The sequence below is a fragment of the Leucoraja erinacea genome, chromosome 30 (assembly GCF_028641065.1).
Source record: "Leucoraja erinacea ecotype New England chromosome 30, Leri_hhj_1, whole genome shotgun sequence".
Lineage (NCBI taxonomy): Eukaryota > Metazoa > Chordata > Chondrichthyes > Rajiformes > Rajidae > Leucoraja > Leucoraja erinaceus.
The window spans coordinates 17,258,488-17,275,269 of NC_073406.1; the positions used below are offsets into that span (position 1 = coordinate 17,258,488).

At 45.7% G+C, this 16,782-nt stretch overlaps 1 protein-coding gene across 1 annotated transcript in view; it reads right to left on the reverse strand.

The window, feature by feature from the left end:
- Positions 1–16,782, reverse strand: part of vwa5b1 (von Willebrand factor A domain containing 5B1) — a 106,492-nt gene that overhangs the window by 10,635 nt on the left and 79,075 nt on the right. The window contains 2 exon segments of the mRNA XM_055659018.1: positions 6,064–6,124; positions 8,994–9,062. Of these exon segments, the coding sequence (XP_055514993.1) occupies positions 6,064–6,124; positions 8,994–9,062 (130 nt within the window).

Below are 16,782 nucleotides of genomic sequence, written 5' to 3' on the forward strand. Positions count from 1 at the left end.
CAAAATTCTGCAGATGCTGCAAATCAGAAATAAAAAATAAATTGCAGGCAATTTTCAACAGGTCAGGCAGCATCTGTGAAGAGAGAAACAAGGATGACGTTTCAAATTGATGACTTTTCATCTGACGCTGCAGAACTATTCCAATTTGTGATGATTAGTCACCAACAAGAAGCATTATAGTCAGTGATCCAGAAGAGAAACAGGCCCAACTCCTCCATGCCGACCAAGATGCCCCATCGAAGCAAGTCTTATTTGCTCGCGTTTGGCCCATATCGCGCTAAATATTTCCTATCCACATACCTGCCCAAATGTCTTTTGAAAGTTGTTAACAGAAACAAGCCGTTGAGAAGCAGAACACTTGGTCTGCATTGTTAAGGATGCCAGCAGTGACTATTGTCCTCAGTTTCCATTGTGCTGTTGCTTTCCATCCGACGAGAACAATAGTAAGGTTTTCCATTGGGACGGCACCAGAGACCCTGGTTCGATCCTGACCTCGGGTGCTGTCCGTGTGGAGTTTACGCATTCCCCCAGTAACTGCATGGGTTTTCTCTGGTGCTCTGGTTTCCTCCCGCTTCTCAAAGACATGCAGGTTTGAAGGTTAATTGGGCTCTGTAAATTGCCCTAGTGTGTAGGGAGCGGATGGGAAAGTGGGATATCATAGAACGGGTGTGAATAGGAGATGGATGGTCGGCCTGATGGACCGAAGGGCTTGTTCCCATGATGTGTTACTGAAACTGAAAACTAAATTAATTGGTTCTGCATGGGTCAGCCCAAGTGGAGAACAGCACATGCATATGAAATATCCATTAGGAATTCTTGGAACTCAGTTTCTGACCATTAATTGGAATAAACGGTAAATCACTTTTGGACTTAGAGCGCAGAATCAACCTAATGTTGCAACTATTTTCGTTAATGTACTTGTTTATCATTTAATACAGCTGCATAACAAGTTAAAGCAAAAGAGAGAAAAAAATGCTTATTTAAGGCTCAGTAAAATGAGATTTTTTTTTTTTGGATGTGCTGTTTTGTAACTCCCACATAGATTAGTGACAAATTGATACTTGCTCCAAGAAACTGCTGCAGAGAAGGTTTAATGAGAAGAAAATATTGTATTTTAACAGGGTAGCATTGAAATCTTATTGAAAAGCAAATGATAGCAGAGGCATGCAAACTAGAGTTGTACAAGCAACTACAGGTAAATAGAGGCGCATGGAGAACGACAAGTGAATACAGGTGTACAAAGAACTTCAGGTGAACACAGGTGCATGAGGAACTCAGGTGAATACAGGTGAATGAGAAACTATAGGTGCATGAGGAACTCAGGTGAATACAGGTGAATGAGGAACTCGGGTAAATACAGGTGAATGAGAAACTATAGCTGAATGAGGAACTCAGGTGAATACAGGTGCACCAGGAACTATAGGGGACTACAGGTGCATGAGGAACTACAGGTGTGCACACAGGGACGTACTGGTACATTGGAAACTACGGCTGACTACAGGTGCATTAAAGAGTGATGTGGTGCAATAAATACTACATACAACAGCAGAGGCCTGCAACAATTAGTGGGCAGCATGGTGGCACAGCTGGCACCTATAATCATGTGAATTTCCTCATCGAACTTGATCCTTGTGGAGACTCAGGTTTAAACTTGATCTTCAGCACGGAAACAGGCATTCGGCCCACCGCATCCATGCCGACCGGTGATCCTCATACACTAGCACTATCCTACGCCCTAGGGACAATTTACCATTCATACCGAACCCAATTAACCTACAAACCCATACGTCTTTGGAGTGTGGGAGGAAACCGGAGCTCCCGGGAAAAACCCAAGCGGTTACGGGGAGAATGTACAAACTCCGTACAAGCAGCACTCGCAGTCAGGATCAAACACGGGTCTCTGGCACTGGTAAGGGTGCAACTGTACCACTGCACCACCGTGCTGTCCCAATCACTTTAAATTAATTTTATACACATCTAACAGGTCTCCTCTCACCCTCCGCCCTCCAGTCCGAGTTTGTCCAACCTCATAGCTAATAACTGTAGATAGCTAGTGCATGTGCCTTTAACATAGTGACCTCACCACCCTTAACCACTCCCCTTATTAGGTGTATAATTGCATGTTCCCTCCCTGGGGTCTCGCTCTCTAGCTCCAGTGACAGACCACGTACAGCTAGTATAGCAATTATGTGAACAGTTAATAAAAGCTACAGTTAAGACAATGTGTTGTTGAGACGTCTTTACATGGTGTCAGAAGTGGGATTCGAACCCACGCCTCCAATTGGAGACCTGCTACTGTCCAGGAGCGTATCACCACCAAGCATGACTCGCAGAAGCGCTCCCACGACCAGTCCTGCCGCCCCCTGCCGCCCCTGTTTCCCGGCCAGGTCGTCCGGATGCAGACTGCCTCTGGCCACTACAAGCTCGCCACGGTGGTCGGTGATGCCGGCTCACCGCGGTCTTACTTGGTGGACCACGACGGGGTCATCTACTGCCGTTCCCGCCAGCATCTGCTGCTCGTTAACGAGCCCCGGCCTCCGCCTGCTGCCCCCTTCTCCCCTCCCTTGCCTGTTTCCGCTCCTGCCGTTCCGCAGGTGCCCAGATCTCTCCCTTCGCCGTTGATTAAGCCCCCGTCTCCGCCTCCCAGCCCTCGTTCTCCCTCTACCCCGCCGGCGGGTGGGTCTTCTCCTGCCTCTTCTCCCCCTGTATCCCCGGTTCGCTCGCCTGCCCCGGCCCCGGCTGCTCTTGTTCCTGCAGGGGGAGGAGGTGGCGAGCTTCGCACCCGGTCAGGCAGGCTGGTCAAGCCGCCTGTTCGCTACGGGGATTTTGCTTAGCTCTGTAATCATTGTATGCCTGCTTGTAGCGCATGAGACGTGGTCGCCCTGTCACTGTTATATTGCTTTGTTCCAAGAGGAAGGATGTAGATAGCTAGTGCATGTGCCTTTAACATAGTGACCTCACCACCCTTAACCACTCCCCTTATTAGGTGTATAATTGCATGTTCCCTCCCTGGGGTCTCGCTCTCTAGCTCCAGTGACAGACCACGTACAGCTAGTATAGCAATTATGTGAACAGTTAATAAAAGCTACAGTTAAGACAATGTGTTGTTGAGACGTCTTTACAATAACCTCAAATGCAAACAGCATTTACGAATCATGGTATTATCTGTTCCAAGGATCACCCTTACATAAGGAGAGGTGATGCATGCAACCATGTATATGCCTCTAACATTAAAAGTTTGTGCACCCATCTTCCAACACTTCACGTTTAAATTCCTGTGGCCTTAACGATGCTAAATAATCTCTACAAATATAGTTTCCCCGGGATGCATCACTTCAAATTCTGCTCAAATTCAGATGCTGTCATGTTGTTGTTTGTGGCCTAGCTATAACGCCGGCATCAAAGGCTGTGACACAATAATTCGCTTGCCGGTCCCAGAGTGATGAACCAGGGCTTATGGCTTGATCACCAACAAATCCACTGACAAATGGTTATTTAAAGTCAGGAACTTGTGCCTCTAGAAATCTCACACTGTAAGGACATGGAAACCCGGAGTCAGAATGTCATCTACAGGAGACCCCCATGTTACACTTCCAGTGTCGGAAATTCACTCTGACCGAATTCACAAATCACTTCCTGAAAATGTGGGGCGGTCACGGTGGCGCAGCGGTAGTGTTGCTGCCTTACAGCGAATGCAGTGCCGGAAATCCGGGTTCGATCCTGACTACGGGTGCTGTCTGTACGAAGTCTGTACGTTCTCCCCGAGACCTGCGTGGGTTTTCTCCGAGATCTCCGGTTTCCTCCCACTTTCCAAAGACTTACAGGTTTGTAGGTTAATTGGCTTGGTATAATCGTAAATTGTCCCTAGTGTGTGTGGGGTAGTGTTAATGTGTGGGGATTGCTGGTCAGCATGGACTCGGTGGGCCGAAGGGCCTGCTTCCATGCTCTATCTCTAACCTAAACTAAATAAGAGGGGGAATGGAACATAGATTGCTGGGCAGGAATCCACCAGCGTTCCAATGGGCAGGATGGCCTCCTTTTGTTTCACAACAGGTAATTGGTTGAACGAGAATTATCCCAGAATGATGCGTTTATTTATATTTCAGTGTCAAAAGTTGCAAGTGTTTAATGCAAGCAGCTCAATGCAACAACCTAACCATGATCTTATCAGTCTGAAGAAGGATCTCGACCCGAAACGTCACCCATTCCTTCTCTTCAGAGATGCTGCCTGTCCTGCTGAGTTACTCCAGCATTTAACCCAGCATCTGCAGTTCTTTCCTACACATCATCTTATCTTCTTCTCACCCCTTCTCATTGCTAACTCACTCACATTAGAGCGGCATAATGGCACAGCAGTAGAGTTACTGCCTTACAGCACCCGAGACCCGGGTTCGATCCTGACAATGGGTGCTGTCTGAGTGGAGTTTGCACATTCTCCATGTGACCACGTGGGTTTTCTCCGGGTGCTCCAGTTTCCTCCCACATTCCAAAGGCGTGCATGTTTCTAGGTTAATTGGCCTCTGTAAAAATTGCCCGTAATGTGTAGTGTAAGGGTGATCATTGGTCAGCACGGACTCGGTGAGCCGAAGGGCCTGTATCTATATCTCTAAACTAAATTAAACCTGACAGCCGTTCTTAGTGAGAACGTTGCCTCCATGTATTGATTTACCAACAGAACCAGGACCAAAATAACGAGCAATAATCTTGTGTTGTTACCTTGCAGTAAACGAAGCAGCAAGTGATGTATCACACGTGAGAAACAGCATATGTGACTTAACGGTTTCCTGTTGAAGCATTAATTTTAGTTACCCCGCACTGCATTGAAGACCTCTCCTGCACTGATCAATGCCACAGCCTCTGTGCATGAGAGGATGCTATCGGTCGTCTTGATCATCACTATGCCAGACGTCTGAGGAAGACCAGGGCAACAAACTGGACAATTTCCTCCTCCCACCCCCTAATTTTCCTCCTGACTTTCTCCACCACTCGCTTTTCCGTCCATCTACCCGTTCGGCAACTTGAGGGCCCTGGAGAGGAAGAGACTACAAAAAGTAGTAAACACTGCCCAGTCCATCATCGGCTCTGACCTTCCTTCCATCGAGGGGATTTATCGAAGTTGCTGCCTCAAAAAGACTGGCAGTATCATCAAAGACCCACACCATCCTGGCCACACACTCATCTCCCTGCTACCTTCAGGTAGAGGGTACAGGAGCCTGAAGACTGCAACGACCAGGTTCAGGAATAGCTACTTCCCCACAGCCATCAGGCTCGGACAAAACTCTGAACATTGATAACCCATTATCTGTTACTTGCACTTTATCAGTTTATTTATTCATGTGTTTTGTAGTCAATGCCTACTATGTTCTGTTGTGCTGAAGCAAAGCAAGAATTTCATTGTCCTATCAGGGACACATGACAATAAACTCACTTGAACTTGAACTTGAACTTCCTTTTCCCTTTCCCTCTACATTTTCCTCCTCCTGTCCCATTCCTCATCCCTTTGCCCTCATCTCCATGGCTGCCACAGGGATCGCTCTTCAAGAGCAGTGACCCACTTCCCAACATGCCATGCGTGCCTGACCAAGATGGCATCCATGAACACAGGCAGTAAATAACCATCTATTGGGCATATTCTATTCAAGGTATTGGGCTATTCCGCATCTAACAATTTAAAATGGGAGAAAACAATGGCAGGGATTACTAAATCAGTGATATTTTATGTGACACTAAATTTTGTGTTGGAGAAGAAAACAGCACTTAATTCGTGCACCAAGAATTATTCATAGTCATAGACTCATAGAACATGGAAACATGCCCGTCAGCCCTACTTGCCCACACCAACCAATATGTCCCATCTACACTCGTCCCACCTGCCTGTGTTTGGCCCATATTGCTCTAAACCTTTCCTAGCCACATACCTGTCCAAACGTCATTTAAATATTGTTATAGTATCTGCCCCTCTGGTAGTTTGCTTCACATACTCACCAACTTCTGCATAAAATGAAATGGAATACAATTTCTAAGCTGGAGGGTTAAGTTAAGACGAGCAGAATTTTCAGCTACCTGGCAGTGAACAGGCTCTCAATGGATCGCTGCGATGAAATCAAAGGACTTTTCAGTGAACCTGTAAAACAGAGAAGCAAAAATATCAGAGATGATTCAAGGTGACATAGTTGCCAAGTAATAAAACAAGTTCCTGAATCTGTCATGCATGTACTCCGGAAATAGCATTTCTCCGGAAAAAATCTTAGATGGGCATCTTGGTCAACATGGATACGCTGAGACAAAGGGCCTATTTACATGCTGTATGGCTCTATGACTCTATGAATGGAGGAGCAGAGTAGCGGGTCAGAGTTACGCCCTCCTTCTCCTTCCTCATTTCGATGGCATAAACATGAATGGCCTTGTTCTCTGCCATAAATTGCTGAGATTCATTGATCTAGCAAATGTATCATCCATCACTCTGGCAGCACAGTGGCGCAGCAGTAGAGTTGCTGCCTTACTGTGCCATCGACCCAGGTTCAATCCTGACTACGGGTGCTGTCTGTACAGAGTTTGTACGTTCTCCCTGTGACCTCGCGGGTTTTCTCCGGGTGCTCCGGTTTCCGCCCACATTCCAAAGATGCGCAGGTTTCTGTAAATTGTCCCTAGCGTGTAGGATAGAACTAGTGTGAACGTGAGATCGCTGGTCGACGCAGACTCGGTGGGCCGAAGGGCCTGTTTCCACACTGTATCTCTAATCTAAACTAAGCTAAACTATCCACTGGTAAAATCATGATATTCAAGATATAATCAAGCTGATTTATATTGCCACGGAAGCCGGCTCACTCTGAAAACTGTCCATTCTGTTTTTATTCAAGGTGTTAACGCTCACTGGAATAGTTCAAATCTGAAAGAGTGCCATCGCCATGGCAATAGCATTTACTTAATAAGATCATACAGGATATTTCATTTCTCTGTGATGTCTTATAATACGGATACTCGTCAATGTCTGAAAGATTAATATTACATGAAGATAAGATTTAACATTCTCCCTGCCACTAATGGAATCATCTGGACATGTCTGACACTGTTGAAATCTATTATAGTTATAGAGTTGTACAGCAAGGAAACAGGCCCTTCGGCCCACCTTGATGGCATACCAATTTTCCTGCATTTGACCCATATCCCACTAAACCCTTCCTGTCCATATATCTGTCCAAATGACTTTTTAAAACTGTGATTAAATCCATTTCCATAGCTTCTGACAGCTTATTCCAGATACGTACAGTACTACCCTCTGAGTGATAAAGTTGCCACTGAGCAAGAACTATCTGAGGACACTGCGGGAAGCTGGAGAAGAAATTGCAGGAGCCCTGGCTGAGATATATGAATCATTGTTATTTGCAGAGGTGCCAGATAACTGGAGGGTGGTTAAGTTTGTGCCTCTACTTAATGAGGGGCTGTAAGGAAAAGCGTGGCATCTATAGACCAGTGAGCTTAACATCTGTGTTAGGTAAATTATTGCAGAGGATTCTGAGAGATAAGATTTAGATCGACAGGGGCTGATTAGGAATAGTCAGCGTGGTTTTGTACGTGGAGATAGTGTTTTACAAATTGGATTGAGTTCTTTGAAGAAGTAACCAAGAATGTCGATGAGGATAAGTTCATAGATGTTATCTATATGGACTTTAGCAAGGCCTTTGATCACGTTCTGCATGGTAGGCTGCTCTGGAATTAATTGTTAGACTGCATGGGATCCAGGGAGAGCTGGCTAACTGGATACAGAATTGGCTTCAAGGAAGGAAGCAGTGGGTGGTGGAAGATTGTTTTTCCAAACTGGAGGCCGGTAACAAGTGGTGTGCCTCAGGGAGTGGTGCTGGGCCTGTTGTTGCTTGTGGTTTATATCCATGGATTGGAAGAGGGGCTAGATTTAATAGGAACCTGAGAGGGCAACATTTTCATTCAGAGGGTGTTGCGTATATTAAATACACCAGGCCAGGTACATGGATAGGAAAGTTCAGAGGGTTATGGGCAAATGTGGGCCTGTTTCTCTGCTGTCCCACTCTGTCCAATCTTTCAACATGTGGAGAGGATGTTTCCACTAGTGGGAGAGTCTAGGACTAGAGGCCATAGTTTCAGAATGAAAGGGCATTCTTTTAGGAAGGAGATGAGGAGGAATTTCTTTAGTCAGGGTGGTGAATCTGCCAAATTCTTTCCACAGTAGGCTGTGGAGGCAAAGTCAGTGGATATTTTTAAGGCAGTGATAAATTCTTGATTAGTACGGGTGTCAGAGGTTATGGGGAGAAAGCAGGAGAACAGGGTTAGGAGGGAGAGATAGATCAGCCATGGTTGAATGGCAGAGTAGACTTGATGGGCCGAATGGCCTAATTCCACTCCTATCACATGATCTTATGATCTTTCCCTATAAATCAGGCCCACAAGTCCAGGTAACATCCTAGTGCATCTATTTTATATGCTTACATCCTTCCTATAGCTGGGTGACCAGAACTGCACACAATACATCAAGTGCAGTCTCACCAACAACATGGAAGAAGGAACTGCAGATGCTGGTTAACACCAAAGATAGACACAAAATGCTGGAGTAACTCAGCGGGTCAGGCAGCATCGCTGGAGAAATCGAATAGGTGACGTTTCGGGCTGAGACCCTTCATCAGACTCACTGACAAAATGTTCAGTTGCAGCAGGATGTCTGAACCTTTGTACTCAGTATCCTTCCCAATGAAGGCAAGCATGCAAAATGCCTTCTTCACTACATGAGTCCACCTGACTCATCTCTTTTACGGAACCATGCAGATGGAGACGATGGTGTTCTCCTAGATCTCTCTGTCCCGCAACGCTCTCCAGGGTTATAGCATTGGCAGCGCAAGTCCTGCCCTGGTTGACAGACCAAAGTGCAACACCTTACACTTCCCAGAGATTATTCACAGTTTTAAGATGGAAGATATAGCACGTAAGTCATTACTTCATTGCCACCATTTGTTGGTCCATACCTTCTGTGCATCTCTCCCACCCTGAGGATGAAGGGGACGTGCAGGGTGATTGCTTGCCATCCTCTATGGCTGAAAAATATACAAACACATCAAGTCAAGATCAAAAGTCGGGTAAATTAGATCACAGAAATGCATGATGCAAACACAAACTGCTGGAGGAACTCAGTGGGTGAGGCAGCATCTCTGGAAGGGAATAGACAGGTTGATTAAAAGATACAGTATGATCTCCGACCCTACAGCCCACTGAGTCAACGTCGACCATCGGTCACCCGTTCACAATATTTCTATGTTATCCCTACACATCCATGACCTACACATTAAGGACATTTTACAGACAACCAATTCATGCACGTACATCTTTAGGACGTGGGATGAAACTGGAGCAACCAGCGGAAACCCACGCGGTTACAGGGAGACCGTGCAAACTTCACACAGACAGCACCCAGTCAAAGGATCAAAGCCAGGTTTCAATGACCGCGAGGCAGCAGCGCCACCCGCTGCACCATGTGCCGCCCCATTTTGTTTAGAAATCGGTCAGGATACTTCTTCAGACTGATTTGGAGGGAAGAAAGCTGGTAGAAAGAGCTGAGGGGATGGGGTGGGGTGAGAGTCTGCAATTAGTCAGTGGATACAGGTAAGGTGAGGTTGATTGTCAGGGAGTCGGGCGGGAGAGAGGAGGGTGGATTAGTAACAAAGGCTGGAGGTTCTAAGTGGAGAAGAAAAAAGGGTGGAGATGATGGTAAGGAAAATAAGGGGTAGAACAAGGGGTAGGCCATTTAGGACTGAGATGAGGAAAAACTTTTTCACCCAGTGAGTTGTGAATCTGTGGAATTCTCTGCCATGGAGGCAGTGGAGGCCAATTCACTGGCTATATTCAAGAGAGAGTTTGATATACTGTAGCTGTTAGGGCTAACGGAATCAAGGGGTATGGGGAGAAAGCAGGAACGGGGTACTGATTTTGAATGATCAGCCATGGCTCGAAGGGCCGAATGGCCTAATTCCACACCTATTTTCTATGTTTCTACGTAAGGAAGGTGGGGAGTGAAATAAAGAACCAGAGGGAGGGATGGTGGGTACAAGAGAACAGGAGGAGAGGAGAAAAATAGGGGAGTCGCAATAGGGAGGGGGAGGTGATGAGCAGATGGAGAAGATGGTGTATGTGAAGGAAATGGGTGATGGGATGTGGCGAATGGAAAGAAAGTTATGCAGACGGGCGCAGGGTGATGGTGGTAAGCTTGGTAGATGAGACAGAAGGGTTGGGGAGCATACATAAAACTGGAAAAAATGTATAATCAAAATAAAATCACATAAAAATGTATATGAAGGGAGAAACATACACACGAGGAATGTTTGCCTTTACATTCTGTCAGGCCTAACAGGGGCTAGTGAAGGCCACTAAGAAATAGTCACCAAACAGTGGGCTCGACAGAAACATTCTAGGCCACTCATTTGCTGTAATATTGCTAGTTGTTCTTGAGTAACTGATACCTCTGACGTCATTATTGGTCAGTCTCCAGTTAGTTTCATACGTCAATGTCAATCCTACGACTGATCATTTCCAGTAGATTTACAAAACTACCGTCAAAATTTCAGAAAAAGACACAAAGTGCTTTTTGTAACTCGGCGGGTCAGGCAGCATCTCTGGAGAATATGGATAGGTGATGTTTCGGTTCCAGACCCTTCATCAGACTGATTCTGAAGTTTCTTGTCTCTACATCGATATTTCAATGTAGGTTTCTTGAGTTCCTCACAGAGGAGAAGGTACAGGACCTGAAAACCATGACCTCCATGGTCAAAAACAACTTCTTCCCAGCAACCATCAAGCTCGTTTTAAGAAACATTTAAACAGATACATGAATAGGACAGGTTTAGAGGATATGGGCCAAACGCAGGCAGGCGGGACTGGTGTAGATCAGTGCGGGCAAATTGGGCCGAAGGGCCTGTTTCCATGCTGTTTGACTCTATGTCTCTTGAATACTGCACAACACTGATCTATAACTACCTCAGTGACAATCTACTATGTTTTGGGTCCACTGTTTTGCATTATTACAGCCTGGTTATCTAGTATTACTGATTATTAATTTATTGTTTTATTGCTTATTGTATATTTACTTGTTATGTCATTTCATTTATGGGACTATAAAGTTGCAGCAAGTAATAATTTCATTGTTCTTTTTTTTCTTTTTTTTTTAAATATTTTATTTTATTAGAAGTAAGTACAGTCATATGGCACCAAAGTGCCTAATATATATTTTCTTAATACATTTTATGTACAACTTCTTTTTTTTTTTGTTACATTGAAAAAAGATTAGAATAAGAAAAAGAAGTTAGATAGTAAAGGATAGAAAGATGTGAAATATATAGTGTGTGAAGAAAGAAAATGAGTAAATGAAGAAAGTTGAGAGAGAAAATAGAGAAAAGAAAATAAAATAAAAAAGAATTGTTCTATTGTCGGTATATTTAATAATTAAACACTCTCGACTTGCCTATTGAGTTTATTTGTTGATTTTCTTTTATTGTTTTTAATTCATTATACGTCAAGAGTAAAAGATGAATGATCTGATCGCCGTTATGGAGAGAGGCAGTGAATGTCCCTTAGCTCCAATGAATATTCTATGATCTGATACCAATTAAACCAATTGGATAGTGGTCTGGACCTGAGATTAGCCTGTGGCATTGGCTCCAAATGTACATCTGGAAACTCAGCAAACAAAATATTCAAGGTTGAATCTGCAACATATCAAAGTGTCAAAACCATCTTTGTGAAGTGAAATTTTTAGCAAATCAATAATTGCAGCACTCTCATTTTCCTCACAAGGTTGACTGTTATGGTTGCGAATGAACACAATGAACAGCTTTAACAAATAAAATCAATGCATTTTATTTTGCTGGAGCCAAGGCATTCCACTTTTGCCTGCAAACTCCAGTCACTCAGTGTGCTTTATGATGGTGACAGCATGTTCAACTCTGTCACTAAAGTCAGTCAAAGTAGCCTTTATTGTCATTCAGACCTTGCGGTCTGAACAAAATGTTGTTGCCTTGCAGTCCTACATATAGTAAAAATGACAAAAACACAAAGTAAACACAAATTAACATCCACCACAGTGAGTTCACCAGAGACCTCCTCACTGTGATGGAAGGCAAAAGTCTTAAGTCTTTGTCTCTTCTCTTCTTATTCTCCCTGTGCGCCGAGGCGATCCAGGCTTCAGATGTTGTGACCCCGCCGGGGCGATGGTAAGTAATGTCAGTCCCGCGGCTGAATCCGAGCTCCGCGAACGGGCCGGTTCAACTCCGCGGCCCGGGGTGGTCGAAGCTGCCGAAGCTGCGGGAGCTCCGGAGAACAGGTCACCAACCTGTGACTGTGAGCTCCCGACGGTGTCGTCCACTGGGCCCGCGGTCGCGCTCGGGTGACTGCTGCGGCTGCCACAGCTCCGAGGCCGGGTCGCCGCTGCCGCTGCCGCTGCCCCAGCTCCGAGGCCGGGTGGCTGCTGCGGCTGCCGCTGCCCCAGCTCCGAGGCCGGGTCGCCACTGCCTCTGCCGCTGTCCCAGCTCCGAGACCGGGTGGCCGCTGCCTCTGCCCCAGCTCCGAGACCGGGTCGCCGCTGCCGCTGCCTCTGCCCCAGCTCCGAGACCGGGTCCCCGCTGCCACTGCCCCAGCTCCGAGGCTGCCAGCTCCGCTATTAGGCCTCGGCGCAGGCGGAGACGGAGACGGGGGATACGACAAGAGAAGTCGCATCCCCCCGAAGGAAGAGACCAAAACATGTTTCTCCCCCCCACCCACACACATACACAACCTAATAAAAATAAAATTAACTAAAACAGGACAAAAGAACAACAAAAAAACAAAAAAAACAGACGGACTGCAGGCGAGCCGCAGCTGCTAAGGCAGCGCCGCCATCTTGGAGAGGGAAATTCATTCCCACTGATCTTGGCGTTGGGGTGACATAGCCTCATGTTTACCAACAGAGTGAATTTCTCGGTTCGTAAGTGCAGGATTTGACTATAAATGCAAAGGTGGGATAAGATTGAACTAGTGTTACAGATGATCGCTGGTTGGTGTGGGCTTGGTGGGACAATAGACCTGTTTCCATGCTGAATCTTTAAACTAAACTAAACTAAACCTCTATGACTCTCTGACTGTGGTCATATGGGTAGTTTAATGTGACGGTATGTGCAGAAAATGGGGCAGCTGGTAAACGAGTGCCCACTACAATAGATCGCATGTTGTTAGCCGGCATTTTGTGCAATACGATAATATCCAAATGCTGGCATATCATTGAGAAGAGAAACGACTGTTTAAACAATAGCTCCAGGAGTACATCGTCAGGACTAGGGAGTTGATGCGGCACTTTCCCCGAACACTGACATTAATGTTATGCAGTTGGATATTGATCCATTCAGCCCTATCCATTAGGACGGAAGTCGAAATACTTCTGCACTGATCCACTGGTACAATCTGAATTGGAGCAAAGCAAAGCACCAAAGCACTCTGCAGGCAGGCATGTATGCATGAGCAGGTTTTTGCTCAGCTCTCTGGTCTATTTGATGGAGCAAGACACTGTAGGATGCAAGCAATTCCAGCCTCAACTGCTAATCATAAATAATTGCACCTCCTCACATGTACACACCCACACATTCTGCAATCCATATGCTTCATTAAAGTATATTGAACCATCGTAGAAATCTAATCAGCTGCATCTCTGCAGACTACCGTCAGTTCAACGTACTCCTACACAGAGTCACAGATCTATACAGCGCGGAAACTGGCCCTTCGGCCCAACTTGCCCAGGCCGACCAACATGTCCCGTCTACACTAGTCCCACCTGCCTGCATTTGGCCCATTTCCCTCAAACCTATTCTATCCATGTACCTATCTAAATGCTTCTTAAACATTGCATTAGTACCTGCCTCAACTCCCTCTTCTGGCAGCATATTCCATGAAACACCTCCGTAGATCACCTCACATATTGCACTGTTAGGTGAGCTTTATCCTGAACTATTATACACACACAATATGCTAATCGCAGTTCAGGACATGCCTCATCTGGTAATAAAAGGTCACCTGTTGCAGCACTATACCTTTCTAACAAAGTTTAAGAGCACAAAGGCAAGATGCTGGAGAAACTCAGCAGGTCAGGCAGCATCTGTGGAGGGAAACGGGCAGAAGACGTTTTGGGTCGGGACCCTTCTTCATTCTGATGGAGTGGGGAGGGGGGGGAGAAAAAACTGGAAATGAGATGTGGGGGAGAGATAAAGCCTGGTAAGTGAATGGATGATATAGATGAAATGGGGTGAGGGGGAAGGGGGGGATAGGCAGATGGGTAGACCGTGACAAAGACAAATGTGTCCCCTTCCACCATTCCAGCTTTACATTTCACTCCTCCTTTTCTTATCTGATGCTCTTACATTTCCTTTTCACCTCTAGCCTTTGTCACTTACTCCACCCATCTGCCATTCACCCCACCTCGCCTGTATCCACCTATCACTTGCCAGGCTTTGCCACACCAGTACTTCTCTTGTCCAGTCCCGACCTGCAACAATATATTTCCATTCCCTGCACAGCTGCTGCCTGACCCACAGAATACCTCCAGTACTTTGTGCTTTGCTCGAAGATTGTTTATGTCATTAATATTGTAAATTTTTGTCATTTTCTCTCCTTAAATGAAAGAGTATAAAAGTGCCTCCAGTTTGTTTTAACATCCACGCTAAATCTAGGTCCATGACAGAGTTTGTCAAGCTCCCAATAAAACATCATAATTTGACACCTGCATCAACATTCATTTTTTAAATCTTACCCAACCTTGTGGCTTAAGGCAGCCTAACAATGTTCCTAGCTGTAGAAACAAAGAACAGAAGATGCTGGATTATATCAAAGAAAGACACAAAGTGCTGGAGTACCTTTAGGGACAGCACAGTGGTGCAGCGGCAGATTTGCTGCCTCACAACATCGTTCGATTCTGATTTTGGGTGCTGCCTGTACGGAATTTGTACATTCTCCCCGTGACCTCGTGGGTTTTCCACAGGTGCTCTGGTTTCCCCCCACACTCCAAAGACATGCAGGTTTGCAGGTTAATTGGCTTCAGTAAAAATTGTAAATTGTCCATCGTGTGTAGGATAGTGCTAGTGTATGGGGCCTGTTTCTGTGCTGTATCTCTAAACTAATCTCAGCAGGTCAGGCAGCATCTCTGGAGAAAAAGGATCGGTGACGTTTCAGGCCGGGACCCTTCTTCAGACTAAAAGTGTAGAAAGTGGAGTGAATTCCTGGCTCATTGGTTCCAAGCAAGAGTTCCTTTGACAGCCATATCCTATCACATTCAAGGCCCAAGGCATCTTACATGATACTACTGACCGAAAATGCAAAAATGCACTTTTGCTATTATATACTTCCCAGACTTCTAGAATTGAATGGGATTAGGATGGTCCCTTTCACCCTAAGTCATAGTTGGCCTTAAGCCAGTCTAGGTCTGTACCTGAACATAGCCCTTTTGCGCCCAACATTTGTGCCAAACATGTGGTTAGAGAGGATACAAAGATCTTTGTTCAGGCCCCTGCGGTCTCCTCTCTTGCCTCTCTCAATAACCAGATAGATAGAAACATAGAAACATAGAAATTAAGTGCAGAAGTAGGTCATTCGGCCCTTCGAACCTGCACCGCCATTCAATATGATCATGGCTGATCATCCAACTCAGTATCCCACACCTGCCTTCTCTCCATACCCCCTGATCCCCTTAGCCACAAGGCCCACATCTAACTCCCTCTTAAATATAGCCAATGAACTGGCCTCAACTACCCTCTGTGGCAGAGAGTTCCTGAGATTCACCACTCTGTGTGTGAAAAAAGTTTTTCTCATCTCGGTTTTAAAGGATTTCCCCCTTATCCTTAAGCTGTGACCCCTTGTCCTGGACTTCCCCAACATCGGGAACAATCTTCCTGCATCTAGCCTGTCCAACCCCTTAAGAATTCTGTAAGTTTCTATAAGGTCCCCACTCAATCTCCTAAATTCTAGAGAGTATAAACCAAGTCTATCCAGTCTTTCTTCATAAGACAGTCATGACATCCCAGGAATCAGTGGTGAACCTTCTCTGCACTCCCTCTATGGCAATAATGTCCTTCCTCAGATTTGGAGACCAAAACTGTATGCAATACTCCAGGTGTGGTCTCACCAAGACCCTGTACAACTGCAATAGAACCTCCCTGCTCCTATACTCAAATCCTTTTGCTATGAAAGCTAACATACCATTCGCTTTCTTCACTGCCTGCTGCACCTGCATGCCTACTTTCAATGACTGGTGTACCATGACACCCAGGTCTCGCTGCATCTCCCCTTTTCCTAATCGGCCACCATTTAGATAATAGTCTGCTTTCCTGTTTTTGCCACCAAAATGGATAACCTCACATTTATCCACATAATACTGCATCTGCCAAACATTTGCCCACTCACCCAGCCTATCCAAGTCACCTTGCAGTCTCCTAGCATCCTCCTCACAGCTAACACTGTCCCCCAGCTTCGTGTCATCCACAAACTTGGAGATATTGCCTTCAATTCCCTCATCCAGATCATTAATATATATTGTAAATAGCTGGGGTCCCAGTACTGAGCCTTGCGGTACCCCACTAGTCACTGCCCGCCATTGTGAAAAAGACCCGTTTACTCCTACTCTTTGCTTCCAGCCAGTTCTTTATCCACATCAATACTGAACCCCCAATGCCGTGTGCTTTAAGTTTGTATACTAATCTCTTATGTGGGACCTTGTCGAAAGCCTTCTGGAAGTCCAGATACACCACATCC